Source organism: Diaporthe amygdali (assembly GCF_026229845.1).
Source record: "Diaporthe amygdali strain CAA958 chromosome Unknown NODE_8_length_1307975_cov_65_857355, whole genome shotgun sequence".
Taxonomy (NCBI): domain Eukaryota; kingdom Fungi; phylum Ascomycota; class Sordariomycetes; order Diaporthales; family Diaporthaceae; genus Diaporthe; species Diaporthe amygdali.
In genome coordinates, this window is record NW_026517028.1 from 496,160 (window position 1) to 519,169 (window position 23,010).

Sequence of the window (23,010 nt, forward strand, 5' to 3'; positions counted from 1 at the left end):
TTACCTGAGAAGGTATATATCTACGAGGGAGATTTAAAGAGCATCTTGTAGAAGAAAATTCAACGGCGTCCCATGCAGACATGAGAACTCGATATGGTTGTAGATGCATTTTAAATGCCAGCATGGGGGAAGAAGTAAATTTGCTAGACATTCTTAAAAGGCCAATCCAGAACTGACCTATTATTGGAACCAGTCGCTTAAACACGATCCCATTTGGCTGTGCCTCCGAAGTTCGATAGCATGAAGTCGTGATTCGGTTGACACCAACTGTTGTAACATCAAACGTCGCTAACCCCTTCTCGGTTCGGCTGCTCAATTCGAGCGAGCACCACTAGGCTGAACCCTAGCAATGATCGCACAGTAGGAATAGAAAGACTCTAGGCTCTCCTCGTTGCCGTACTTTGAGCGAAAGTCAAGTCAGTTCTGAGTTCATATTTCGAAGCGGCGGAGACATTGAACTTGGGACTCACAGCAATATAAGCCAGTTGTAGTTCCTTGTGATTGGGCTTTGTGAGCCAGTGTATCTCCTTGAAGTTGACAGTCTCACCCCCGCGCCACTGCTCGATTTGTTCGTCCATCTGGTCATAGTCTTCTATGCGCATCATATTGCTCATTTGAAGTGCTCGATCGTTACCGACGATCATAGGGTCCCTGGGCTCGTCCTCATACTGGTAAAAGTCCTCGACATTGAGCACGGGCTTGACACTCGCCTCGAGTCCGAGGCGGCCGAATGTCTCCCATATGACCATGTCGAGGCCCTTCAGCATGTCAGGAAGAATAATCGCGTCAGTGTTGGTGTGTGCGTATGCGTGGCTGCAATAGAAGCCGAGGTAGCCGCCTATCGAGGAAGTGTGAGCAAATTTGACCAGGACGCCTATTATCCAGGAGATTGCTCACCTTCCGGCATGAACGCTTTGTTATCCACAATGTTCTTCAAAGACAGGTAGATTGGTAGCTGTGTTGCATCAAGCACAGGCGGCTCAATTCCGGTAAGCATGCCGCCTCCACGAACAGCGTACAGGTTGTAAGTCAATGTCAGACGGTAGCCCGATTTGACCTCGAGCACCTCGTGTTCGCAGTCACTGTAGAAAGCGGCCCACGATATCTGATTCTTGTGGCTGCCCCAATCATAGGTCACCTCCTTGCCCTTGTGTCGGACCTGGAGCTGGCCGCCCTCGTGTTCAAGTGGCAGGCAGACGACTAGGGAGCCAAACTGGGTGCTGCCCCGAGGAGTGTCTATATGTGGTTTGAACTTGCCGGATGGGCTGGAATATACCTAGTTTTTGGTCAATGAGTAAGGCAGTCAAAAAAGAGGGTGGGCTCGGTCAGAGCCGAAGGGGGCACTACGGGAAGACTCACGTTCAACTTGTACAACTCCGCCCTCACACCCCTTCGGAGGTCGGATTCTGGAGTGCTTGGCAGAAGCACTTGTGCAATGCTATCGATGATGCCGCATTCGTACGGATTGAATGTACTAGCGAACTTATCGGTGTCCATCTTGAAAGCTTTTCTATACGTCTCATCGAAAACATCCTTGCCATGGTAGCCGAAGCTGGCGGGCTCCAAGTCACTGATCAGCTTCACGAGATTCCCCTGACTGTCACCCGCCAGGGGCAGGATGAGTTTCGCCTGCGATGCTGGTGTTTCCGGCGAAGCTGGGTCCCAGCGGATAGTGACAGGCTCGGAAACTGAGGAGATCTTTGTGTTGTCCGTTGCAAAGTCTTGACCAGGCTCGAAAATAGGGATTGTGCCGCCACAGGTGAAGATGATCTTTTCGCTTTGTCTGCCGAGATCTTCACGCAACTGGTTCAGTAGCCCGGCTGTGACTGGATCAGGTGAGACCTGGGATTGAGAGTCTGACTGAGATGTCGCCATGATAATTTTAGTAGAAATGCTCCTGATAAATGGCACCTGATAGCGTTTTCGAGTATGGCTGAGGGATCTGTGACCGTAGCAAACAAAGATACTTGTGGTATGCTTTATCAAAGTCATTGACCAGGACAAGAGGGGAGTGCCCATTATATAAAATGTAGTTGCTGACCAGCTGCCGTGGTGTGAGTTTTAAACGTGTGAATACAAAAATTAAATAGGGATAAAGTTTGCTAGGCAACAACCGCGTTTCGCTTCAAGAGCCACAGGCAGCACACTGGGGTTGCTCCACCATAAAGTGGATATAGATATATTCACACCTACTATTCACCATTCTCATGCTACTCAAAAGAGAAAAAATAATGATATGGTACAAGCCAAGCGATTATAGGGGCTCGAGAGGGGTGATCATCTTACGAATGCCTACAGAATTTAGGCAGCAAGTGGGTCATTATTCGTCTAAAGCAGTTGCGCTGTCGCACATCTGTTTTATCCGTTGGACTTGCAGACATTAAAACGCGATTCTGTCAGTCTGAGGTCAAAAAAGCCGTCTGGATTGCATAGAAGGTTTTAAAGAAAGTCTACAGAGGATGCTTGAGCAGTGCCTCTCAGGCCACACTCGTGCTCTCGTGAAATAATAATCTGCAGACAGATCTTCCTCCCTTTGTATCTGTGGATTAGTGTATTCCTGACAAAGAATGATGAAAATGTCATATAGTGGTGGAAATGAGACTTCCTGGAAGAGCCAGATGTAATGTTACATATGTCGAGCATGTAAGGTCAACGAAGCTATCCAACAGGCACTATTTACCTTGCAAATAAACATGCTATGATTGTTATGGCTCATATTTTAGGCGGCTGAAGCAGCTACTGGGGCCTTCAGAAGGTAATAATGAATTGCATTCTGAGGAACGAGCTACTAACGTTGATATCAGGTTCTGCAATGCACGTGATGACTCCCGGCTGAGATAACGGTCCTAAATTTAAATCTCTACACCCGGCCTATTAGAGAGCTATAGGAAAGGATAGATGTGTAAGCCTACGGAAAGAGACGGTAATTTCACGTTTCTAAAGTTCAATTTCAATGCCTCCCAAGACACAAAATACCAAGACCAAGCAAGCTTGTACCAATACACCAATCAAAGCTCCTCAAGCCACTAAGGGTGCGCCAAAGGTCACCGAGAAAGTCGGATCTGGATCGTATGGACATTTTTATTCTTAGAGCTGCTTTTTATCTGGTGAAGCGGGGTTCTTCCGCACTGGAATAGGTCCGTATAGCCCCCCTACCTCCCAAGAGGTGAAAAATCAGCTAAGTCCTAGGCTTCGCACAAGAGCATTTGGTCCTGGGCAATGACCCAGAAATTCTTCCATCACCTTCAGCTCATCTCGGCTGCCACTAGCCTCAAGGATAACTTGTCTATATCGGTCCCAAATCTGTCGACTCTGTGGGTTGGTGGCGAATGCTGTCTCGTAAAAGTCTGCCGCAAAGATTTGTGCACTGACTTGATTTAGCACTGGTAATTTAATACCATTGATCAGGTGAACACGAACCTAAGATATGAGAAGTAGCCAGCGTCATAGCCGGACATCAAGTGTCCAAATTGACAGTGGGCGGGTCCCCTTGTACTTGGCTCAGGGTTCCTGAGCAGAGTGAGATCTTCTTTGACCTTATTGTAAAACCAAATACGCGTCTTGATCCCTACGCGTTAATGTGCTTACTCCCAAACCCTAGCCTTAGTCCCAAACGCCGGAACTAGGATCAATATGACAATTATGTCCTTGTAGTCCTTGGCCTGCTTGGGCCACTTCGTAGAACCTATGTGTGTTCCAAAGCGCAAAGCTTCAAGCGCTTCGATTGCGACCTAGATGTGTGGTTCCAGGCAAATGCCACGCACCTCTTACAAATAAAGGTTTCCCATCTTTTGTAGGGGTGGGCCATGCCGTATGGTATCTGACAGCAGCAACACTTCGCAACCTGGGTGGAAATGCTCGTGGAGGCTGTCTGCTTTTTCCGAAACCGGGGAGAGCTGGACACAGAGCAACCGAGCCAAACAGCACCAAACCGACAAATGTCAAGACTTGCATCGCTCTAGACTCGGTCTGCGAATCCAGGAACGCTATTACAGCCGCGTACATGGCCAGGACCTTCAGCGTGAAGAGCCCACTCAGCCACCGCACGGCCTTTTCCGCCGCCTCGAGGACATAGTGTACCAGCCATCCCCACGACGGCACTTTGATGAATTGTTCAGCGTCGAAATCCCTTTTGTTGGTCATCTCTCTGAAGGTGATTAGTGCTCTGGCCAGGTGGTGGCGAAAACACGAGTCCGTGCTCGCCCACGATTTAAGAAGCCAGGCGGCGATGAGTGTGCTGCTAGGATCGCATCCTGGCCGGAGCCGTGACATCGCCATCGCCAGAGCCGTCTCTTGCACCTGTGAGTGAGGCAGAGGTCTGACGCCATAAAATAATAGGAGGTGTGTCATATGCACATCCATGCATGACACGCTAAGCTCAAGCAGCGGGTACGGTAAGCCCTTCAAAATGGTGTGATCTCCAATAGTACACAGGATGGCTCGGGTTGCATGATAGTCCCTGGTAAATACCGCTGCATAGAGACATGCATAGTTGTTGTACCTGAAATCCGCATTCATGTTGAGGAATATTTGGGTCTTTGACATCGAACTTCGTTGCAGGAAAAGTTGCAGGGTGAGAAATCTCGCCGCCATCAATGGGCTCAGACGTGGCATGGGCGACATACCCAGGATAACCCCCAAACAGTCAATCAGCAACTTCAGGCGCCGTTTTTGCTTCCGCAACACCTTCTCGAGTAGGACGTTGTGGGAATTCACAACCGCCCACAGCATGCTTTCAGGGACCTCAACTTGGCGTTTGGCCATATAGAGTGGGTCCCATGCCCGCCAATCTGTAGGATCCGAAGTCATGAGCACCTGGCTCCACAACGAATAGAGCTCTCCGTTTTCTTCGGACATCGGCGCCGAGTGTAGCATCCAATGACCTCGTGCGTATGTAAGAAATTCCATGGCTTCGACGTGTGATGTGTTGTCTTCCCCCTCTGCTGTGGTGGTCTTTTTTAACGTTTCTGGCCACAGGCTCTCAGCAACTCTTGTGACGTCCACCTGAGCTGCAGCACCATTCAGCCTAGCTTTTGACACTATGCTGAGTATCTTAGACAGCTTTCCCGGCTTGATTTCAGTCTGTGCTGCAAGATGAATGGCGACTGGATTCGGCAAGATAATAGGTGACGGCCGTGGTATTGTGGATGGTTGCACTCGACGTGGTGTTTGAGCGATTTCCATTCTGTCGGTCCATCTGCTAAGATACCTCATGGTCACGGCGGCCATATGCAAATGAGCAGTATCGGCAGAGAACTGCCACTCTCGGTAGTCGTAGGTATCAGCCATTTTACCCAAGAGAAACTGTCGCACGCTTTGGTGAACCAGATGCACAGTCAAGTCCTGTTCATCGATCATTACCAGGCTGCCGCAAGAGGATAGGATCCCACGTAAATCGTCAACCTGGCGGCTTTGCAATCGCAGTGGCATCGTTGCGTTTTCTGAAGCCAAGTTCAGAGCCTCCCCAAACTCTGACGTGGTCAGCGGCCGGAAAGAAGCCACCAGAGTCTTGAGGATGTGCATTTGATAGCGCTTCTCAGGCTCTCCACTACGCTGCAGGATGTTATGGAATACCTCGGGCAGGGACTTGGGTAGGTTTTCCAGTGCCTCGTGAATGGTGTTCTCGTCTTCATGGCAGATGGCCTGCAGCTGTAGGGCTACCCAGAGAAACCTATAAGTTACAAGTAGTTATTGGTGAGATTAGATGTCATTTCCAGGTTCCGAGAAGTCAACTCACATTCCATTTGCACCTTCGAGAAGACGCTGCCGTATCTCATGCACTATGGTATCGCCTTTGATCAAGAGCTCTCCGGTCTCGAGGAGGGCATCGACTTCTGTATTCACGAACTTCTCAATATCCGGGTTTATAATGGGGATCTTCAGCGTCGCAGACTGCCCGAAGGTCTCGAAGTCTTCGCGGGCCCGGCTCTTGGCTTCAAGCCTCCAAGAGATACAGATGCGCAGCTGGAGCCAAGACTGGAGCTCTTTCAGCTGCTCCACCAAGATCTGGCGCTCGACCTCAGGGAATTCGTCAAAGCCATCTAGGATCAGATAGATCTTTCTTGTGGAAGGCACTGCTCTACCCAGTATTTGCGTCAATCTGTTCGTTGTCAAGGATCTACTTTCCTCTTCGAGCTTATCCGTCCATTGGGAACCTGGCAAGGACTCAAGAATCTGCCGGGCAAGGCTTCCGAGGACCGTTCTAGCATTGTATCCGGCGGTGTCATCAGAAACGAAGAAGAACGCCGTCGTATGGGTATCGTTGATGTTGTGCAAAAGAAGGTCATCGACCATGTTTGCCATCAACACGGATTTTCCTGAGCCCAGCTTTCCCTCACAGATCAAGGTCGTCGGCCCACTCCAGTCTCTCCATTTCAAATAAGGCGGGTCATGAAGAAAGTACTCGGTATTGCCGCTCCTTCGCGTGAGATTGCGTTGCCTTTCGTAATCGTAGTCTCCACACGCGTCTAACCAATTAACACGGTCTCGGGTCCTTCTCCGCCTCCGATCTGAATCTGATATGCTTGAAATCAGAGACCTTATCCCAGGCCCTCTATCGGTCTCTTCGAGCCTTCGGCTCTGGAGCACGATGACTTCCTCGCTAATTTCCTTAGACCATGTTGCAAGGCTGCTTTTGATCTTTTGCAGCTGAGGATCTGTGATTGCTGTCTTCAAAGATGTCGTGAAACGTTGCAGAAGAGTCGGGTGGAAAAGAGACTTGCATAGTTCGACGACCACAATGGAGTACTCCATCATGGCCGAGTGTAGACGTCCTTTACCCGGATAGATGCACGCTAACTCGGCGTGCCTAGGCGCAGTACGGCCCACCTCGAGGAAGATTTCTGAGACTTTTTCTCTGTAGCTCGCATACCCCATCATTATCTGCCTCACTGTCAGTATATCAACATGCCTTTCCAACCGGGAGGATTGATAGCATACAATAGCAGTCAACCTAGCAACCGACCACACGCCGGCCGCGAGCATGTTCTGAGTGCTCCCAATAACAACATCGCCAACAGCTACAAATTGCTGCAAAGCCTCCAAGACACGCTTGAAACGATCTCCGCGTGGTTTGCGTCCCTTTCTGTCGATTTCAGCCGCAATCTGCCGGATATCATCCAGACTTGGTGGCGAGGCGCGAGCCGCGTCCCTGTAAGAGTCGAATATGACCTTGTTATTTGTGTCTAGGGACTCGTAAAACGCGCTTATGGCTCGGTTAAGTCGGATTGAAACCTTGAGTTTGGACACCTGGCTCGGGATGAGTTCCATGGCGCCGGACGTTCTTGCAGCGGGAAAAGGTCCAGCAGCATACCGCTGGTAGTAGCTCTCGGTCTGGCTTGACTTTCACCGAATTGGCCGATGTCCACTCGTATGGTTCCCTCGCGGATGATCGACTCAGGAAAGCGAGGCTGATCAATTCAATACCCAGCGCTCGAGGAATGCAGTTGAGGGGTCAGCTGGAGAGGGTACAAGCCAGGTGAGACATTTTCATAAGGGACGCAGAAGCCTTCGATCCAGCTGAAGCTCACCCACCACTCGCTAGTCTTCTTTGGGATATGATGCAGTGAAACATGATCCTGGCCGGGGGGCGCGATCCTGCCATCTTGTTCATATACACATGTTGAAAAATTAAGTTGGAGGCCATCTTTGAAAGTTGTGATAAGTTGCAGCGAAGGTATTAATGTAAGCAAATAGTTTGAGAGCCATCCAATTTATTGAGCAATGCGCGACAGCCTTGAGAAGTCACCAGAGCCTCTGAATAGGAGACTGTAGGCAGACAATGCAGCATGGGAGCAGCGTCGAAGTCGTTCATCTACCTAGTCCTACCGGTCCTAGCGCTCTGCTTGAGCTCGCTCCTCTCCGCAAATTCCGTACAGGAACTATGGGAAATTACTCAGCTTGCGAAACATGGGATGTTCGATGCGCATCCGACAGCCCAAGGCCATAAATGTACCCATGAGTACACCGTTGAGATCTTGTCATTCGACCCTGCCGTCATATACCTCAACAACTTCAAAGAGCACGAAATAGAGCATCTACTCAACATCACGTATGTATAGTCAGGCTCTCCACTCTGGTGCTGTACGGCTTCGAGTGCTCCGGCTAACTTGTCACTGTAGAAAGAATGAGTTCGAACAATCTTGGGTTTATGACAACGATCTCAAATCAGTCATCGACAAAAACTACCGAACCTCCTCCTCCGCTACGTTACCCTGGGACGATCCAGTTGCCCTCTGTCTTTCCGACAGAATGAAGTCCTTCCTCGGAAATATTCAACATATTGATGTCGAGCCGCTCCAGATCGTCAAATTTGAAGGGGGTGAGCGGTTTCGCTTGCACATGGACTGGTTCCGCGAGACCAGAAACCAGACCTACGTCGAGGAAAGAAGATTCAGACCGTATAACAGACTTGATTCGATATTTGTGTATCTGGAAGGCAACTGTTCTGGTGGGCAGACCTACTTTCCAGACATAAAAGGAGTGTCCGCCAGTGCAGATGGTGAGAAGTTCGCAAGGACTGACAAAGGGACGGGCCTATTGGTCAAGCCAAAGCGGGGCAATGCTGTCTTCTGGAACAATATGCTGCCAAATGGAACAGGGGATCCAAGAGTGCTTCATGCTGGGTTTTCGGTTAAGTCGGGAATCAAGATTGGGATGAACACGTTCAGTTACTATTATTCTTGACGCTCCTCTAGTAGGCGGTGATTAATCTTGCAGAGCTTACCAAGAACTCGATCACGATCCATGGGGGCCAGAGTGGAAGAATAGGAATGAGAACAGGGTCGTGAAGGAAAGAAGAAGAGGACTCGCGTGGAAATATATTTTGACTGCAGCCCTTATCTCTTATGGGGCGATTTTCGAATTAATTGACGAACAAGCATAATAATTTAACCGTCATCGAATATATCTTACTTTCGTTCCCGGCTCGATCCGCTCTTCACGGAGACCTCGAATGAGTCGTTACTGAGCCTTTCGGCTCACAGAGATGTTGTTTACAATTTCTGGTTGCGTGAATGTTTAGTTGGTAGAAATTATTTGCTGTAATCAAGGTTATAGACTTTTTACAAGATGGTAGAAATCACGAAATTGGTTCTGTGAAAGGTTAGACACTTTATAATTAGTATCGCTAAGAAGTGAAGTTAGTATTGTCAGGGATAGTGCTGTAAAAGGTTAATATTGCTAGAAATTTACATTAGTACTGCTGAGAAACGAAATCCAAACAAGAAATGAGGCCTTTTGTTTTTGTTTCTGTCTTGCTCGACTCGAATGTCTCGGTATCTCGCCCATAGATAGACAGGTTATCGCTTAGTGTGAGTAGAAAGAGAGCTTGCGAAGTTGCTTAGCTGATCAGCCTGGTTCTGCATGTGAGAGCCATACCTCTTGAGACGCGTCTTGCAGAGATTACAGATCTCGTGTACGCGTGTTATGCCTTCGGGCTCTCGGAGGTGGAATGTTGTCTGGGGTTGGCATATCCCAACCGCACACCGCGAGCCTTCACGAATCTCGGTTTTTGTGTGGCCGCAGGAAGTGTAAAACACGGTCGTTGTCCAGCACATGTTTAACCGCCGCGTTCGCTATTTCTATATATTTAGATCAGGGATATGTTGCAAAGTTTGGTGAAAAACAACGAAAGACATGAAAAGTAGTGTGGTATCGGACTGGATTAAATATACATTGGAACACTACCCTCTGACAATAAGACGGGCCGCTGACAATGGCATTGTTGTGAATACAATGCTCTTTGTGCTGCGCGTAGTCTATATTGCCTCTCAGTCATTCGCCAGAGGAGTGTCTCGGATTAGAGTCAACTACGCCGTCGTTAATTCTCATTTTCCGCAAACGCCAACAGCAAATTGTAGGCACTGGTCTTCAAAAGAACAACAGCTGTACGATAAATCATGCTGGCTGATTAGCTGGCCAGACTTTATCATAACTCAGTAGACAAAGCATGTGTGTGAACAGCATACCATCCAGCTATCGATACATAATTAGAATAGCAAACAAAGTGATGGCTTGATTGAATGATTGTCATGAAAATGCTTTATGGGCAGTTTATTCCTTTCTCTAACGCTTTGAATCTTCTCGGCACAGGATTGCTTAATCCAACACCATTGTCCACCGGCTCAACACAACAATGTCTTTAAATGCATGAACAGCGCGGTCTTTACTTTTCTCGGCACGCGCCTTCAATTTCCGAGATTGTCATTGTATTATTTCCGGTGTAGGTAATTTGCGTTTCACCTTTGAAGTAAACATTCGAAGGTGGTCAGATTCTACAAAATCAATAGAATGACAGCAACCGGTTTTTTGCGTACAGTGGATCCCAATATAATCAAAAGAATTGCCCGAATGGATCCGGTGAATCTGTTCTAATTCAGTGATATGAGCAAGGAACACTTCTTGTTCAAGGGAGGAGTTGAGATTTAAGGAGCGAACCAAATGGGAGCCGTCTAGCCTAATCACCGACAGCGACAGCTAATTGAGATGCGTGCTTGTGCTCATAAGATAACTCCAACGATTCCAAAGCTAATAAGAAAAAAGCAAGGAGCTATACTATTATAAACTTGTATAAATCGCATTTCGGGCAGGAACCAGTGAGGCTCCAGCCAAACAGCAACTGCACCTAGACGAACGACAGAGCTTAAGACGATTCAACCACCAGGTGCGTGCCTATCTATACTACTTGCACTGAGTCCTTAATCGAGTATTGCCAATTTACTGTAGTTCAAGTCCCCGTGACATGCAGGACCGGATAACTTTGTGCCATAGTACTTTCTGAAGTGAATAATAGTCAAGTCAATGATGAGATGCGACCACAACAGGATGAACTCGGCGAGAAACTACCAGTGTCAGTGACCTGGAAATACCAACCTCTTGAATAGCATATCAATGCTTAAAGGCTATGCCATACTATTTCGTTCCGGAGAGCAATGCTCATCACAAAAGTACAACTGTCAAACAATGCCATTATGACTTGCTCATAAACCACCAGCAAACGCCTTGCCTAGCCAGGAAACCATACGCCATCCAACAGACTGTCCAAAAGCGACAGACTAAGCTATCATAGCCATCTTCATAGACACCCATTCAAACTGGGACCACAACATCAGGCCTCAACGGCCTTACTCAAACTTGCCAGCTCCAAAAAGCCCACCGACAACCTTGCTACGCCCCTCCACAGCGCGGAACTTCTTCTGCTCTCGGCGCTTCTCGGCCTCGTCGATCGCCTTGCGGCGGTCGTTCTCCCGCGCGAGGTAGCTGATGCCGCTCTTCTTGCCCGCCTTGCTCTTGATCTTGGCGTCGTCGCCGAACCCGCCCGCACTGCCGCCATTGGAGGCAGCCGCGCCCTTGCCGGACGCGCTAGAACCCGTGGATATCAGGGAGTTGGTCGTCGCGCGGCGCAGCAGCGCAGGCACCTTGAAGCCTGCACTGCTAGAGTTGGGCGCAGCGAAAGCCATGCGCCCGCCATTGGATGTGGTGGAGACATTGGAGGAGCCCTGCCGCTTGAGGCTGATACGGTCCACTACCTGGCCGGCGTGCTGGGTGCGGCCGCGGCGCGGGTTGGTATTTTCCTTGTTCGAGGATTCACCGTCTTCCTCGTCACCGCCATCGTCCTCGCTGTCAGACCCGAACTCAGTGGCTGAGATGATTGAGTTACCACTAGGCTCGTCCAGGAGATTGGACAGAGTCTCGCGGATCTCGCCAATATCAGAAGGCTTCTTGCCAGTCTTCGGTCGCCTATCAGCCGCCGGCGCCCTCCTTGCAGGGGCATTCATATTACCAGCAGCTACTGGCTGGCTGTCCGGTACAACAGAGGCAGATTTTGGTGCTTGGTTGTCCTGTGAACCCTCTTGGCTGTCTTTGTTGTCATCGGGAGCTGGCTCGTACAGGAAGTCCATTTCCTCATCACTGCCAATATCTTCAATGGTGCGCATGAACGCCTGATTACGTGGGTTCTCAGCAACTTTGGAAATACGTTCGTCCGCGAAGAGGGCCTTCTGCATCTTGGCGAACTGCCGCCTCTTCATGCGTCGACGGGCCTCGCCGCCATCGTCTTCATCGTCAAGGTCAAACTCTCCCGCGCCACGTTTCCGGCGGAGCATGCCAGTTGTGATGTCTTTGAAAAGTTTGTCGACTTGTTTTTCATCCTCGGCTCGGGCACGGTCACTGAATATTTGTCAGTTCTGTCTCGGATATTCAGCCGTGCTGAGTATTAGACTTACGCATAGAACTTAGCCAGGTTGATATCGTCTGCCTGATTGCCCTGAGTGTGGTCGTCGATCATTTCATGGACAGAGGCAGCATCATCATCGTCGCTGTCCTCGCCATCCACGCCACCTAACCCGGCGTACTCGTCCTCGGACTCCTGTGCTTGCTCTTCTACCATCTCCTTAGCCTTGCTGTTCTTCTTGATGAACTCCTCCCTGGCCTTCCGCTTCTTTTCTTTGGCAGCAGCGTCTTGCAGGACATTGAAGGCGCTGGGTTTGGTGGCGGAATTAGTTTCGTTGGCCTCGTCCTCAGAGTCTGAGGCAACGACAGCCTTCCTACGGAGTCGGCCCCGTTTCTGCAGAAGAGGGGATTGATGTGATATATCCTCAACCTGGCTCGGATCATGAGCGACAGTGTCCGCAGTCGCCGATGGTGGCTCTACAAATCTCTCTTTGAGAGGCGTCCAGTCTTGGAAACCATCATCTTGGGTAGGGTTCATAAAATCGGACGTCTGCGTCATGATATCATCCCTAAGAAGACTGTCCAGGCCGTGCGTTTGGGATTGCGTGAAGTTGAACTGGATCTGTGACTCCTTATCCCCAACCTGTGTCTCATCCTGCTGCGTGGCTGAGACCGGTTGGCTATCGAGGACCATGCCATCCGCAGAATCAGTGGCCCTTTGTGAGAATTGCGAGTCAGGGAAGTTGTCGAATGTGGGCATGGGTTGCGATGGAGAGCCTTCGAATGGCATTGCCTGGCTGTCCATAGTGCCGGCAAATATCTGCGTCAGTCCGAGACCTGCGGGACCCCCGGCGTTCACAGGTAGCCCAGGAATGAAGGTTTTGTTGGCAGACCTCAATACCGACGTTGGTACTTCAGGAGAATCGCTGTTCGGAGCCGGAGTAAATGCGGCAGCTTTCGGTTTGGGCGCAGGTGTGAAAGTAACAGAGTGAGCCTTTGGCTTTGGCGTGGCCTCAATATCCAATTCATCTTCGTCATCGGAAATGATGGCGGTAGGCCTCTTCGGTCGGCGAGCTTGAACAAAGGCTGGTGCCTTATCCGCTTCTTCGTCAGACGCTCCCCACCGGTGCCTCTCTTCCTCCTCGTCCGGATCGACGAAGGACCGATCGCTTGCAGAAATCTCGCTTGCACTACCATCTTCTGCATCGTCGTCGACGAAACCTAGAGCAGCAGATTCCTGCTTGAGGCGTCCTCGTTCTTCATTATCGTCCTCTTGCTCATCATCGTCGTCACCGAGGACCATTTGCTCGTCTTCTTCTTCCTCTTCTGACCCGGACAATTCCACCTCGGCAGAGATTTGCTCTTCTTCTCCCTCGACGTAGTCATCATCGCTGCCACTGTCATCCCAAGCCAGCGGGTCAGCTTTCCCGGAGGCGCGCTTCTCCTTCTTTGCGTCCTCCCTCTCGCGGGCCATGATCTCCTCGGCCTCACGTCTTGCGCGGGCCACCATATCTTCAATCTGCTCTCGATCACGCTCACGCTCTTCTTCTGTCTGGACATGGATGCCCTTTGCCTTGAGCATTTCCATGCGCCGTTCCTTCTCAAGCCTGGCCTGATCGCGGGCGCGCTGGTTGAGGAAAGCAAGCAGCTCGCCAGAAGTCATGGCAGCTTTGCCAGATTTCTTGTGCGCCTTGCGCTCTGGAGAGTCGAGATGAGCGAGTTGTCGGAGAGCATAGAGCGAACGCGATTCTTTGCTCTTATCTGTTGGAGCGCGCTCGAACAAGGCGTCGAGCTTGCTCCTCTTTGCATCGAGGATGACGAGGTCATCGTCGTCCCCATCGTTATTATTTCCAGGGCCAAGTTCAACTCTGTTCGATTGCATTGGTGGAAGCTTTATTCGAACCTGCCGCTTCGATAGCGGTTTAATGTCAAGCTCTGGTGTTTCGGCCTTGCCTTTGCTCTTGTCGACAGGTTTGCGAGCAAAAGCTTGCATGTCGTCCAAGAGGTCGGGGAAGTCGTCCTTGTCTTTCTCGGTTTGCCCCTCGACCTCAGCACTGGTCAGCTGTGGAGCAGAGACACCGCCCTGCGTCTGCAGGCCCGCCAGATCCTTTCCGAGCACATCTTCGACCCGTGCAGGAGGTGAGCTGGGAGGTGTTTCGGGATCTCGCATCTCTGCGTCCGTGCTCTTCGCAGAGCCAGGTGTCTGAGGTCGTCTGGAGCTCTGCAGCTTCTCCTTCATTGCATTTCCACCAGGGTTGAAGTTGAACCGCTCGAATAGTGTCGCTTTCGTAATTTTCTTTTTGGTTTTCGCCTCATGAGCAAGCTGCATGGCACGCTGCATACGTTGCGTCTCGCGATTCATCTCCTCCAGAGCCTTCTTGCTGGCCTTCCGCGATGGGCGAGCTTTCGCTTTTTGCGTCTGCGTCAGTTTGCGGCCGCCTTCGTCGTCCGAGATGTCCGAGACATCATCATCGTTATCGTCGCCGAGCTCCGCGGCTGCCGCAGCGCGGGCTTCCCTCTTCCGGGCTTCTTCGGCCTCGCGGGCTAGGCGTTCTTTCCGCTTCTTCTCGACCAGGGCCTGGAAGCGGTTGCTCTTGAGAGCTGGGACATCATCTTCACTCCCCGAGCCCTCAGCCTGACTTGATGGCTGAGCTGAGGTCGGTGATTTGGATGGAGTGACGAAAAGTCCAGGTGACGCCTCCTTTTGAGGTGTTGCGATATCAGACTCTGGGGTCTTGCTTCTTCTTTGTCTCTGCTTGAGTTTTCTTGGCTTCGCCGGGGTGTCGTCCTCCTGCTCATCATCTGCACCACCATCCGCCATCTGGATATCCTCGGGGTCATTTGAGGGGTGATTCGTGGCCATGGCCTCCTTAGCCGATTTCTTTGGGCTCGAGTCTGTGTTCTCCTCAGTCTTCTTGTCACCGCCTTGCATACGAGACGCGAGTCGACCTCGTGGCCGAAATATGTCATCCTCGCTTCCCTGTCCCAGACCGGAGGCCGTGTCTGCCATCACCACATCAGCAGAGCCTCCCCGGCTCTGTTTCGCGTCCGCATTCTGTAGCAATTCCCTCACGCGTGCTCTCGCGTCGTTTTGACCGTTTTGCATCCGAGAGGCGATCCGACCTCGGGGGTGGACATCGTCGTCACTCGAGTCGCGCTCCGGCGCGTCATTGCTTCGATTGCTGGCTGTAGGGGATGCACGTTGAGCAAATTGAGGTGTTGTCGTGGCAGCTCGATTATGGCCATCATCTGAATCGCTGTCCACAGCCGCCAATAGCTTCTTGAGCTTGGAGTTCGGTGAAAGCTCGAACCTGTCTGGGGAGGGGCTTCGGACAGGTGAGGTCGGCTGAGAGGAAGCCATCGTGGCTTAGGAAGAACTGGCTGAGATCAATGAGTGGTATTTGAATGTACAAAAATCATAGAGAGAACATGCTTTCATCAATTGGGTCTTCCAGTTCCGGAATTATCAGATAAGTCAAGTTGTGATGGGCTGGTGTTGTGTGGACAGCGCAAGGCAAGGGTGGGCAGGCCATATGGAAAGACTTACACGCGACGCGTTTGCGGAAGTGCTGCGCGCGTTGGAGCGGGTATTACAGGGGTGGGCAGGGTGAGCAGGGGTGCAGGAGCGGCAGCTCCATTGGAGTGGAGAGCTTGATCCCTGCAGTGACGCCTCATGCGCTGATCACCCATACGGTTCAACTGTAGTGTATACTCATAAGGAGGTGAGACGAATTGAATACTGTAAAGCGCCAAGGCACTGCACCATGAATGTTACAGTATTGCATAGCCCTTCACCCCACGTGCATTGGAAAGTGCACCCATATTCTTCAGATCTCAATCAGGTTATACTGGGCTCTCATTTCGTGGTTTGGTAGGACGCTCTTCATGATGCTTGCCCATCAAGACTGGCTGTCAAGTTCAGCCTCCACACCGTGGGCTTAAGCTGTCAGTTATCCACATTGCTTCCCGCCATATACATATGTAATCTGTACCACGGCGATGCGTACTGAAGAGTACAGTACATGAAGATATATTGCGGCAGTGGGGCCGCGGAAGAATGGGGACCACCTGACCGAGGTCAACGTCTCTTTATCTCCAAGCCCACCATAGATCTGAAGACCTTGCATCTGCAGCCATCTCCTGCCCATGGTGTCCTTTCAGCGAGCCTTTCCACATCTCAAGGGGCTCTATGGGTATCGTCCATTAAAGCAACTTTTAGTCACCGCCCAATTGACCCGCGGGCATGTGTCCTGCCCGAAACGCCGCCATTATGATCCAAGAAACCCAGTCATACACAAACAGCATCATACAGATAGCCACACTTCACAACCTCGCACTGGGAGTCCACTCCCGACTCCCCGCCCTTGTAATGCGTCCATAAACGCCAAACAAAAAAAAATGAAGATGGAGAGCCAGTCTTCAACGCCGACGCCTTGCATGGGAAGCTCGCACAGAGCGATGAAATCTTCACCTCGCCTTTGGAAGAAACAGTTTGGTCACATGATGCGCCGAGCGAGGAAAGACCTTCAACCACTGGCTCCTATAGAGTCCAGAACGGCATCCAGTCCTTCCAAGTCTTCATCATTCGCACCGGCCCAGAAGTACTCATCGTCGATTTCCATCGGGTCATCATGTGGCACACCGTTAGGAAGTTGTTGCTTCTTGTCTTCTTGGGCCCGGATCATGGCTATGTCGCCATCGACACCATTCGAGGTCATCTGAGTCCGCCCGTCTAGATAGTAGTGGTCGTTCATATTCTCCAGCTCACCATCCCGGTAGCCGTTGAGCAGCGACCTGGCCATGATAGGGAACTGGGACAGGCCGCAATCGGCAATGTCAAGTGCAAGATGCAGGTCTGCGATGCCGAGGGGGCCTCTCTCACCCGCGGCTTTGGATTCGACGGGCAGCAACCCGCACTTGTCCCGCGCGACCTCACCGCGCATGACCGCATCTTCTTCGCGGGACAGTTGTCTTTTGTACCTGTGAGTCTGTATCCAGCTTGAGGTTGAGCCAAATCCAGCACTGCCGGAATCACCTGGCCCATTGCTGCGTGTACGACTGAAGACGGAGGTCAAGACTTCCTTTATGAACGACTCGGTGGCAGCGGAAACCAATTGCGCCGCGTCCGGTGCAGCGGACTCGAGACCAGCTTCGTAGCAATAGGGCAGCATGCGTGAGTCGGTATAGTTCCCATCGGGGAATTCGCCAGATTCCAGGCCCAAGGGATTGAGGTATCGCTTCTTGATGTCTTGTTCCCGGTCTGGTCAACTTGTCAGCGATTGTACTTGTCCGATTAACCGTTGCCAGCGTACTCATGTTCAGGCCGCTACTGGCCACACTTTCTTCAGCCGGCCTGGGACGCTTTGCCCTGATCGAGTGCTCTGCGAAAACACCCGCAAGAGACTCGAAGGGATCAAACTGTTTGTATTGGCGTCAGCATTGCACAAGAATCAATCAGAGCTTGGATATCCCGAGCTGGCGCGTGTATACACACATCGTTTTGCTGTAGATCCTTGATGCGCCGGCGGTCACGGCTTGGCAACTGCATGACCTGTCCCTTTAACCGCCTCTCAGTCGCATCGCCAGACACTGGTTTGGTTCCCGTGCCAATGGCAGGTTTGTCGTTTGCGCTAACCCATGGTGCCAGCCCCTGATCTGGCATCTCACGGGTGACATTGGCATAGAGGGCAGCCAGTAGCTGGTTGTGCAGGTGTTCCTTGTCGCCATGTTGGGATGATATTATGGGGTCGATGCGATCTGAGTACTCAGTCTGGTTGAGTCGGCCTGCATGATGCAATGGATTAGCATTAGAAAATTAAGAAGCGAGACGTTAGACTCTGCGGTGGTTGGGGACATATGCGCGCTGACCGATGAAGAATTGGGTTGTAGCTTCTTTGTAAGTGGCCCATTGCTCGTTGCCGATTGCGGATTTTAGGGCGGCATATATGGGCTCGAGGTCGATTCTGGCGGGTATTATTTGACTAGTCTTGATGGGCTTTGCAGCGGTCGAGGGGGTCGATACGGTTATTGTCTTGTTGGATAGGGTGGGCGTGGTGAGGCTGACGGCTGGGCGCGACGACAGGTCGGCGGGGTTGATGTCGGGCATTTTGGCGATGGTATGGGTGGGCTTGGGAGTCTGCGATGCGGATTGCGCGCCGTGCTTGGTCGTCTACGGGCTCGCCAGCAACGTCGCGTGCAGGAAATCTCCGTACCGCGACGCGGCAGACTCGATCATGAGGGCATTAGGCGACTTCTGGGTACTATGCGATCCTCATTTCTGATTCAAACTGATGATTTTGATAGGATGCGGCCGTCGAATCGATGCTGGTTTTGGGCGCTGTGGATGGGGTGAGGTCGGATCTGAGTTGCGGTGCTGACAGTGAAGCCGCAGAGACGTGCCCACAACAGAAACCCTGCAGTGCAGTGCGGTCGGTACAGTTGCGCTAGGCTAGCACCCGCACCAAACAGCCCCTGGAGCTTGGAGAGTCTGAGGTACCTGGGTACTGTACGTACCCAATGATTCGCTTCTCCCCTTTCCAACTCAAGGTCAGATGATCAACAGAGTAGCTAATAGCAAAGAGGAATTGGATGCCAGCGCTTTGCTGTTGACGCGTTCAGGACTGAGGATAAAACGGAAGCAGAGCAGAGGGTCTGGTTGGTGGTCATCCCACAGGTAGACAAGAGCCCAACGATGAGAGTTTTGGGTACCCAGTACACCTGAGAACCGAGGCTGGGCGCATCAAATCTGCTCTCACGGCTCTGTGCAGGCTGCACACCTGGCCAGTCGCGTCAGGCGCGTTGACCCTGATAACTGACATCAACATCCATCCCACCTTGGTTTTACTCTTGGCCAGCCCCTCCACCAAGCATATCCTGCTACCCACCCACGTCGGGAATCGCAGTCAGATTTGTTGATCAATTGGACGGCCTCTCGCGCCCTCGCTCGACTGTTGCAGTCAAAATGCGACCATGTCTCGCAATCCCCAGAAACACATCGACGCTGGTATCAAGCAGCTGGTAGGGCACATCATCCCAAAGGCAAATAGGCAGGAGGACAGGGAATTTGTGCAAGAGACGGTCGACGAACACATACAGCTAGCCCATCAGATCTTGGACAAGTAAGCATGAACTCTATAGCACTCCGACGCCTGCCGCCCCACGCCTTGTTGACCGTGTATTGCCTTGAACAGCAACCGATCTACTGCCATTTCCGCCGATGCGAACCAAGCCCACGACCTGATCAAGAAGAAACTTGTCCAGACCGATCCAAGCGCCGCGCTTCGCTTCACACACCTGTACACCCGCCTCTTGACCCTCCCAGTATTGCAACAAAAATGGGCAATACTATATCTTCTCTATCAACTCGCCGACTCGCCGGACCCTGACGAGGCCCTGCCCCTCGACACCCTTAGGCAGGTCGCCGAGAACAGGAGAATTGAGGCATTACGTCGTAGCGAGATTCAGATATCCCCAAAGCCATCGCGACCTGCTTCAAGAACGGAAGAGAATCAGTTCAAAGAAGCCTTCCAACCCGAAGGTCTGAGGAAATTCCCTTCAGAGGAGGCGAGGAAAGGGCCCGAGGAGTCGGCCGGGCTTGACCAGGACAAGCACAAGGAACCGAGTCGCAGTAGAGATGTGACTCTGAAGTCTAGGTTACTGGCAGATAACCACGTCGAACTCGATCCGCCCGAGACAGTATTGCTGAGGGACCTGCCCTTCACGCTGCAAGGTTTATCTTCGACAACCCTACCCTTCCCCAAGGAGACCATATTGAAGCTGCCTGCCACGCTACCGCCGCCTCTAATATCATTGCTGCATAGCTTGGCTGAGCCATCATTGCTCTACAAAGGACTTGTGACATGGGTCAAGTCTCCTGCCGGCGGGCTTCTGGGGCAGAGTTTGCGCGCTGCCATAAATGGTGAACTCAGGTCATACTTAAATCTGGTGGCAACATTAGAAGCTCAAATACGTCGAGCCTTGTCTTCTCTGGATGAGAGTGCGCCGAGGAGTGGAATAGGCAGTGCAGGCGTGACTCTCAAACGGTGTGTGGTATGGACGAGAGAGGCAACGATGGGGCTGCGTCTCTTGAGTCTGATTGCCGAGGAATCGAAAAGCAAAAAGGGCGGGCAGCTTATCTCACTCATTCACGGCTTCTCGACCTCACATGGAGATCCGATTGTTGCTGCGTTTGCCGAGCGGCTACTCGGGTCTGTGACACGACCATTCTACGACATCCTTCGACACTGGATTTATGACGGAGAGCTACAAGATCCGTATCAGGAGTTCTTCGTCAAAGAGCAAGATCCGAACGATGAGGATCGCCTTGACCTCAAATCTCGTGGCCAAAGTAGTGTTTGGAACGACAAGTACGAGGTTGAGAAGGGCATGATACCAAGCATCATAACCGACGATTTCGCCCAGAAAGTCTTTCTGATTGGGAAGTCGCTGAATTTCATCCGCCATAGCTGTGGTGATGCACAATGGGTGGACGACTACTCGAAATCGTCCTCCAAGGAGCTTCGTTACGGTGACACAGCAACCCTTGAGGCTTGGATCGATGAGGCGTACAAGACAACCATGAAGCGCCTGATGGACCTGATGACTACCAAATTCCACCTATTCGACCACTTGAATGCTCTTAAAAGCTACCTGCTTCTCGGTCAAGGCGATTTCATTGCCTTGTTGATGGAGTCCCTGGCAGCGAACCTCGACCGCCCCGCAGGGGCGCAATATCGACACACCCTGACTGCGCAACTCGAACATGCAATTCGCGGCTCTAATGCTCAGTACGACTCTTCTGAGGTGCTACGCCGCCTCGATGCACGCATGCTACAGCTATCGCACGGCGATATAGGCTGGGACTGCTTCACGCTGGAGTACAAAGTCGACGCACCCATCGACGTGGTTATTACAGACTTCGGCAACCGACAGTACCTCAAAGTGTTCAATTTCCTCTGGAAGATCAAGCGTGTCGAGTTCGCACTCTCGTCTACCTGGCGGAAATGCATGACTGGAGCACGTGGCGTTCTTCAGTCCTCCGATGCCTCTGTCCTTGAGACGTGGAAGTCAACCCGCGGTGTGCTGGCAGAGATGATCCATTTCGTCGGCCAGCTACAATACTATATACTGTTTGAAGTTATTGAGTCCAGCTGGGATGAATTGCAGAAGGGCATCACGAAAGATGATTGCACTCTCGATGATCTGATCAAGGCGCACAACAAGTTCCTCAGTAACATCACGCACAAGGGTTTGCTGGGCGCCAAGAGGAAGCAGTATGTGGCGCCAGGGATGACGGAACTCGAGGACAGGAGCGACTACATGACGCAGCTCAAGTCCATACTCGACAACATGCTGACCTACCGGGATTCTGTGGATGGTCTGTATTCATGGTCCGTCTCGGAGTTTACTCGACGACAGGAGGCGGACGTGCGCACAGCCGCCACGTCGCGGAAACCACCCTTCCCACCATCGAAACACATGAAGTCTGCATCCGTCGCGACGAGCACCAGAGGCTCCTATCCCAATACACCGGTGGTCGACACACTGTCCGAAGACCCATTCGCGTCCGCTCTCGGCGGCGTCATCTCCGAGTTCCCCGCCCTGCAGGAACGCTTGAGGCACCTGGCGACGAGCTTTCAGCGCAAGCTGTGCCTACTACTGGGGGACCTGGCGTACCAGCCGGACGTAGACATGCGCTTCCTGGGCGTCGCGATGAACTTCAACGATGCCTACCAGCCTATGCGGTCCAAGAGGTCCAAGACCGCGTCCTCGGCGACGGGGTCACAGACGGTGAAAAGCGATGCTGGGAACACCACGAAGACTTTGTAAATTATATCTAGAAGATACCCGGTATGGTCTTGTGGAGGTGACAAGTCAGCCCTCAGCATGGAGAGTCAGTGTAGCGGATAGGCTTTGCTCCTTCGACGTGGTATTGCCAAGGCGTTGTGACTTTGAGATTTAGCACAAAGAGGATGATACCATTACGTTTAAGGAGCCCACGTGACTGCTCTCGAAAGGTGAGCATGCCTTTGCCCACGAGGGCTGCGAAAACGTGAACATGCTCTCCTAGCCGATGAATGGTCCCTATCCCACGCTCGCGCGGGGTCCTGTCGCGGCTTTACATTTACTGGTGAAGTGTCAGGAAATCACATCACAGCCAGCCGTCGAAGTGGAATCTTGAGTAACGAGCACTTAAGATGAATGGCAACTATAGTGAGGTCAACTCAACTCCGCGTATAATCGAGTCGTTCGATCTATTGTTTGTTTTCATTGTAGACACCTCTGGCTCAGTTCGCTCTGGCCGGCCTCGGTCTGAGGACCAACAGCCACTTGTCGTGTTAAGCGTCTTTTCGGCACGTGGAAACATATCCTGAAGAAATTACTACAGGATGATTGTGCGCGCTTGATTATTGCTCAAGGGAAGGGCGGGATTCCTCGGAAGTTCAATTTCGACATGTTGTCTGTCACAGAGTCACGTTTCTGACGAGCGTCAGAGCAGTACGAACTACCTAGGTAGCATTAACAGTCTCTCATGGCCATCCCCTAGGCCGCAAGCGTGTCAAAATCGATTACTCCCACAGTCTTTCTTTGCATCTTCAATGCCTCTAATTTGAATGTGTGATACGGAGTCTTGAGGCATTGCTTGCCAACTATTTCAGTACATAGCTATTTTGCAGAACCATCTGAGCATCGTTCATTCACTTCACGTGGGAAAGTCTGAACCACGGCAATCACGGTTCGCAAATAACGATTTCACAGAAGGTTGAAATGGGAACAATTTTGTCATTCTACGTGCTACGCCCTTGAGTTGTTTTGCCAGTTACCATATCTTACAGTCCC

The 23,010-nt window shown here is 51.5% G+C and overlaps 6 protein-coding genes across 6 annotated transcripts; 2 read left to right on the forward strand and 4 right to left on the reverse strand.

The window, feature by feature from the left end:
• Nucleotides 1–312: 312 nt before the first annotated feature.
• J7T55_013386 (uncharacterized protein) lies at nucleotides 313–1,875 on the reverse strand (the record flags this gene model as incomplete). The annotated part of the gene is made up of 4 exons (XM_053141177.1): nucleotides 313–399; nucleotides 471–838; nucleotides 898–1,276; nucleotides 1,360–1,875. The coding sequence occupies 4 exons, from the start codon at nucleotides 1,873–1,875 to the stop codon at nucleotides 313–315; spliced, it is 1,350 nt and encodes a 449-aa protein (XP_052995728.1).
• Nucleotides 1,876–3,404: 1,529 nt separating this feature from the next.
• Nucleotides 3,405–7,269, reverse strand: J7T55_013387 (uncharacterized protein; the record flags this gene model as incomplete). Its single annotated transcript, XM_053141178.1, has 5 exons — nucleotides 3,405–3,420; nucleotides 3,589–3,685; nucleotides 3,765–5,671; nucleotides 5,738–6,882; nucleotides 6,940–7,269. 5 exons carry the CDS (start codon nucleotides 7,267–7,269, stop codon nucleotides 3,405–3,407), a joined length of 3,495 nt encoding a protein of 1,164 aa, XP_052995729.1.
• Nucleotides 7,270–7,787: 518 nt separating this feature from the next.
• J7T55_013388 (uncharacterized protein) lies at nucleotides 7,788–8,685 on the forward strand (the record flags this gene model as incomplete). Its single annotated transcript, XM_053141179.1, has 2 exons — nucleotides 7,788–8,050; nucleotides 8,121–8,685. 2 exons carry the CDS (start codon nucleotides 7,788–7,790, stop codon nucleotides 8,683–8,685), a joined length of 828 nt encoding a protein of 275 aa, XP_052995730.1.
• A 2,438-nt stretch (nucleotides 8,686–11,123) lies between these two features.
• J7T55_013389 (uncharacterized protein) lies at nucleotides 11,124–15,532 on the reverse strand (the record flags this gene model as incomplete). Its single annotated transcript, XM_053141180.1, has 2 exons — nucleotides 11,124–12,168; nucleotides 12,225–15,532. 2 exons carry the CDS (start codon nucleotides 15,530–15,532, stop codon nucleotides 11,124–11,126), a joined length of 4,353 nt encoding a protein of 1,450 aa, XP_052995731.1.
• Nucleotides 15,533–16,697: 1,165 nt separating this feature from the next.
• On the reverse strand, nucleotides 16,698–18,277 carry J7T55_013390 (transcriptional coactivator hfi1; the record flags this gene model as incomplete). The annotated part of the gene is made up of 4 exons (XM_053141181.1): nucleotides 16,698–17,431; nucleotides 17,484–17,589; nucleotides 17,666–17,955; nucleotides 18,040–18,277. The coding sequence occupies 4 exons, from the start codon at nucleotides 18,275–18,277 to the stop codon at nucleotides 16,698–16,700; spliced, it is 1,368 nt and encodes a 455-aa protein (XP_052995732.1).
• Nucleotides 18,278–19,140: 863 nt separating this feature from the next.
• Nucleotides 19,141–21,999, forward strand: J7T55_013391 (Spc97/Spc98 family protein; the record flags this gene model as incomplete). The annotated part of the gene is made up of 2 exons (XM_053141182.1): nucleotides 19,141–19,289; nucleotides 19,362–21,999. 2 exons carry the CDS (start codon nucleotides 19,141–19,143, stop codon nucleotides 21,997–21,999), a joined length of 2,787 nt encoding a protein of 928 aa, XP_052995733.1.
• Between the last annotated feature and the right edge of the window lie 1,011 nt (nucleotides 22,000–23,010).